This window comes from Struthio camelus, chromosome 2 (genome assembly GCF_040807025.1).
Source record: "Struthio camelus isolate bStrCam1 chromosome 2, bStrCam1.hap1, whole genome shotgun sequence".
NCBI classification, from domain to species: Eukaryota; Metazoa; Chordata; class Aves; order Struthioniformes; family Struthionidae; genus Struthio; species Struthio camelus.
Window position 1 is genome coordinate 172362577 of NC_090943.1, and position 4972 is coordinate 172367548.

Below are 4972 nucleotides of genomic sequence, written 5' to 3' on the forward strand. Positions count from 1 at the left end.
GGAGCCAGCGCTCCGGGGCGCCGCACGCGCAACAGGACATGGTGCGGGGCTGGGCACGGCCGGGCTCAGGTCCCCGCGGCCCTGGCCCGGCACCTCCTTTGAGCAGCGCTGGGCTCACACGGGCGTTCCCGAGGGGGGATCGGGATCCCGCTCGGGACGGGCCGCGCGGATGGGGGGCTGGCGTTCGGGGACAGCATGATACGGGCCCCTTTTCCGGCATGGGAGCTGTGACCGGTCCTGGGAGGGACCTGCTGGGCTCCGCGGCTCCCGTGCCCGTGTGTCCCCCAGGACGCGGAGGGGGTGCACTGGCATCTCCCCTGTTCAGGGACGAGAAGGGGGCCCATTTGGGGAAGGACCTCAGATTAGGACCCCGCTGCTACACGCAGCGTTCATCGCTGAACACGTTCATCGCGTGGGTTTTAAACTGGTGCTGTTGGGGCAGCGCCGATACGGCAGTTAGTGCTGTTTATCCCACCTTAATACCGTTCCTGCTGTGGTGGGTTTCGGCGGGGGGGGGGGCTGTGTGGCCGGAGGCTGCCTGGAGGAAAGCTATGGGAGCTGATAGCAAATAACGCCAAAACAAATCCGCCTCGTCACCCCACCAGCCTCTGGAAACGATTAAACCCCTTAACCCCCTCGGTAACAGACACACGGTCGCGGCGCGCCCTGAACCCTTGCAGAGCGCCCGAGCAGAGCGGTTCAGAGAACGAAGCTCGAAGCGATTCGGCCGCTCCCGCTGCCCCCTTGGTGGGACAGGCTGACGCTGTGGATCGCTTGGGGAGTGCTGCGGACCCGCCGCGCTTGTAACGCCGGAGAGGGAGCGGAGGCGGCCCTGCGGCTGGTGGCGGGAGCCATCGCGTCCCTCTCCTCGGAGGGGAGACCAGGAGCGCCGCGAGACTTCAAACGGCTGACGCGCGTTGAGAGGTGTCGAGGAGGAGCGGGGAGCGTTTCCGACCCCCCCGCGGCCCCGGCTGACCGACGCTGCGCTGAGACGCGCCGTACGCATCCAGGAGCCAGCTGCATCTCCCGAGGGCGAGCGAGACGGGTCGCGGGCAGCCCCCGTTTACAGAAACGCCGTTGCTCGCAGCAGCAAACGCCCCTGCCCGAGACGGGGACGGAGCCGGGAAGCGAGCCCAGGCCGCGGGGCTGCTTCTCTGGCGGGGAGCTCTCTGCCCGCTGCGTTCCTGGGCCAGCGCGGGAGACGGGCCGCCTGAGGAGCCGAGGTGGGAGAGAGGCGGCTCGTGGTTTAGAGTCGCGTGGCTGCGACGGCCTGGCCGCGGTGGCCGGAGCGGGAGGCGATCGGGGAGCTCTGCGGCCTCGGCGCGTGTGGGATGGAGCGGCGACCCCGCTCCGTGGGCAGAAGGAAGCAGCAAGAAGGGAACGAGGCGGCTAAGCTAGACAGAGGCCTCTTGTCCAGGAGAAAGTCAGATCTTAGACGCAAAAGATGGCAGTGAATTAGCATGGACTTTTTCTGCGTTTTACAGCCAACGCTGTTTTACTCTCCACCTCCACCGCTGCTCTGGTTGCCCCTCGTGTCAGCACCCTTCGCTGGTGCTTGCAACGCTGCCGCCTCGAGAGCTGCAAGTGGCAGCAATTTATTCGCGCGTCCAACAACGTTAATTAACATGCTAAGCGGGGCCTGATCACTGAGCTACTCACACCCAACAGACCGGCCGCCTGACCAAACAACAACAAAAAAGAAAAGCGGTGTCAGGTTTTATTACGTTTATGTACACCCAGTGTTTGGCGTCACCGCTCTGCCACGGCACGCCGAGGCTGTGGCCAGGGCCAGCGACACGGTGACAGCAGCAAAGGGAGCTGCCCGGGACGGGTGCAGCATTCAGCCAGAACAAAGCCAGGGGAAGCCGAACGTGCTGGGACGCTCCCGGGGGGCATGAAAGGCTCTCGGGTACTCCCGCGGCCCAGGGATGGAAAGGTGAGCTGTAGCCAGCAGGTTCGGCTGGAAGGGAATGGAAAAGCACAGAGACAAGAAAAAAAAAAAGCCCCAAACTTTGGGAAGAAAGGGGTCGAACCAACAAGGGACGGGGACGGGGTCAGGGACGCTGCTGAGAGGCGCGCTGCCGGAGGACAAGCGGGCGAGCGTCGCCGAGGGGCAGGAGGAACGGCTGGGCCGAGGGAGCGCGAAAAGAAATGGGGGCAGTATCTGTGCCGGAGAGGAGAGGGCACACGGGGCAGAGGATGCCGCTGCGGTTCACCGTGGCCTGGGGAGGACGGACGCGCAAAGGGACCCGTGCTCGGAGAGGGAAGAGGGAGAGCAGAGCTGCTCCTCGAGCAGCCGTTGCCGGCAGAGTGACAAGTCCTGGGGCGCAGGAGACGTTTCACCCCTTCGGCCTTAGCTGCAACAGCAATACCAGGCAGGAGCTAAGCGTAACGCGAGGGGCGGACTGCAGGCGAAAAGGAGCCGAGATGTGAGCTCCGCTCCAGCTGGAAGTCCAGAAGAGCACCGCCGCTCTCACCCTGTGGCCGCAGAGCCCGGGGACAGCGCAGGGCTGCAGCCGCGGGCAACGCTGGCGTTGGCCTCGCGCTGCTGCTCACAGGCACGGCGCAGAGGACGGAGCAGAGCTGCACAAACTCGCCGCGCAGCAGCCAGCCGCTCAAAGAACAGAGATGGGCTCGCACTCGTAGAGAAAATCCCCTAACCGGCTCCTCAGCAGCAGGGCTGGCTGCCGCGAAGGGTGCTGAGGTTTAGCTGTGCTCGCGCGGAGTCTGCAGAGCCGTGCCGGTGACTAGAGAAGACAGCTGAGAGCCCTGGAAGGCAAGGAGAGATGACACAGGGCAGCGGAAAACCATGGCCGGAAAGCCTTCATCCGGCTGCCTGAATCGTCCGCAGCCAAGGCGGAAAAGGGGGAATGAGAGCGTCCTCTGTACGCTGTGCACTAAATACCGTTAAAAAAACGCATACAAATGTATTATTGCTGCAGGCGCCAAACAGCAGAAGGCAGGACCCAAGAAACAACCGGCCCGCCCGAGCAGAATGCATTTCCCCCTCCGTTCACAGTTTGGGGTGAGCTACAAGTTGAAATAGTCCAGGGTGCTGTGCCTGCAAAGGTTCGTCGTCCAGACGGCGTCGGCCCTGCTGGAGCTCAGCAGCATCTGCTGCAGCTCCGCGCTCACCCTGGAGAACTTCTCCTTGTCCACGGAGCCGTTCAAGAGGCTGGAGGAGGAGGGAGGCCAGGGCAAGTCCTCGCTGTAGCAGTCCACGGGGTAGGGGTAAATGACCAGCCGCAAGTCCGGCAGGGCCACCGTCCTCTGCAGCAAGTTCTTGAGCCCCTGCGTGGAGAGGGGGTTGCCAAAGAGCCCCAGGTAGCGGAGGCGGGAGCAGCGGCACAGGGCAGGCAGCAGCGCTTCCAGGTGCGCGTCCGTCAGGCGGCACTCCATGATGTCCAGGTGGAGCAGCGAGGACGAGGCCTCTCCCAGAAGGTGCTGGAAGGGTTGAAGGAGGGAGTCGGAGAGGTTGTTGCCGCTCAGGTCCAGCTTCTTCAGCGCCGGGGCGTGGAGGCTTTGGGACAGGTAGCAGAGGTCGTTGGGGAGAAGGTAGCAGAAGGCGAGCTCGAGGCTTTCCAGGGGACCCTGCAAATCGCTGTGGGAGAGAAACGTTACAACCATGAACTCCTAGAAGCCGTGACAGCCGCAGGCAGGAGCTAGAACTCACACGGGTTGAAAAATCCAAGCTAGCAGGGGGCTCCGGCCAAACTAACACTTGCATTAAAGCTTTGACTGGTTAGGTGAGGACCATTCCTGTAGTTACCAAAAGCCTGCGTGCACGTAGACCTGCGCTAGGGAACGGCAGCACGATGGCCGAGTTCGCATGCGAGCAGGTCGCAGCAGATCCTAGCATGCGAACTGAGACACGTAAAATTCCCCAGGCGCCCAAAAAGAGCAAGCTGCGATGCGTTCAGAGCCGAAAAAGCCCTTGGCCGCCCGCCTCTGCCGCACCAGGAACTTACCCGAGAAGTTGCCTTAGTTTTCCCGAAAGCCTGGAGGAACCCAAATTCAGCTCCTTCAGGCGCGACAGCCTACCGAGCTGAGCGGCAAAGTAATGGAGGCTTCCCTCCGTGCCCGCCGAGAGCCGCCGCACGTCGATGTTGCTGTAGGGCAGCTTCAGGCTGACGAGGTTGGTGAACTTGGCCATGTGCGGGAGAACCACCCTGAGGCCCGAGAGCCCCAGGTTGTTGAAGCGCAGGTCCACCTGCCGCACGCTGGCAGGGTCCAGGAACTCCAGCAAGCCCACGGTGCTGGCGATGGAGAGCTCCTCGGCCCGGAAGTCCCGGCACTTGAGCCGCAGGGCGCTGTGGGCGTTGCTCTGCAGGGCGTCCTTCAGGACCCCGTAGGACGTGCTGTTCACGAAGAGATCCACGCGGACCTCCACGGAAACGGGCCGCGGGGGCGGCAGGGTCACCGAGCTGCTGTAAGGCCCCTTCCTCCGCTTGGAGGCGCGCTTGACGCGCTCGCTCTGGCGCTTGGAGACGTCGATGCAGGCTTTGGCCAGCGTCACGGTCCTGGACCACAGGCTCATGCTCTCCGGGCCGTAGTCTGTGCCGTCGTCCTGAAGGCCCGTCATGTCCAGCACCTGCAGGCACTGCCTCTCGCTGGGCCAACACAAGAAACAAATGAACGTGTAACCAGAGAAACCAGGGATCCAAGTGACATCGAGTGACACCGTGCAGCTGGCTCCCGCTGAGCACCGGGCCGGGAACCAGCACCCCGGGGGACGGCTGCGACTGGAAGGGACTTGCTCTGGCCCCGAGGCAGGATAACAGCTACGGCGGGCAACCTGGCGCGCACCGGCGGTGGCCCGGAGACTCGACTGCTGCCTGAGCCCTTTGCTGAGCCTAAGCGTCCCTCTGCGAACCCCGCCAGGAGGAGCGTCACCGCTTCCGTCTCCGGGAGAGGGAAGTAACTCGCTCCCGTCCCCAGGTCCCCCCGCTCCGCGCCCCGTCGAGCCCCGCAC

At 64.0% G+C, this 4972-nt stretch overlaps 1 protein-coding gene across 3 annotated transcripts in view; it reads right to left on the reverse strand.

The window, feature by feature from the left end:
• Positions 1 to 2902: 2902 nt before the first annotated feature.
• LRRC14 (leucine rich repeat containing 14) overlaps positions 2903 to 4972 on the reverse strand; it is a 62921-nt gene continuing 60851 nt past the window's right edge. For all 3 annotated transcript variants that reach the window (XM_068933543.1, XM_068933544.1, XM_068933545.1), the window contains 2 exons: positions 3969 to 4610; positions 2903 to 3601 (listed from right to left, as the gene is read on the reverse strand). In XM_068933543.1, the coding sequence (XP_068789644.1) occupies positions 3031 to 3601; positions 3969 to 4610 (1213 nt within the window). In that variant the 3' untranslated portion in view covers positions 2903 to 3030. The remainder of the gene's footprint in view (positions 3602 to 3968; positions 4611 to 4972) is intronic.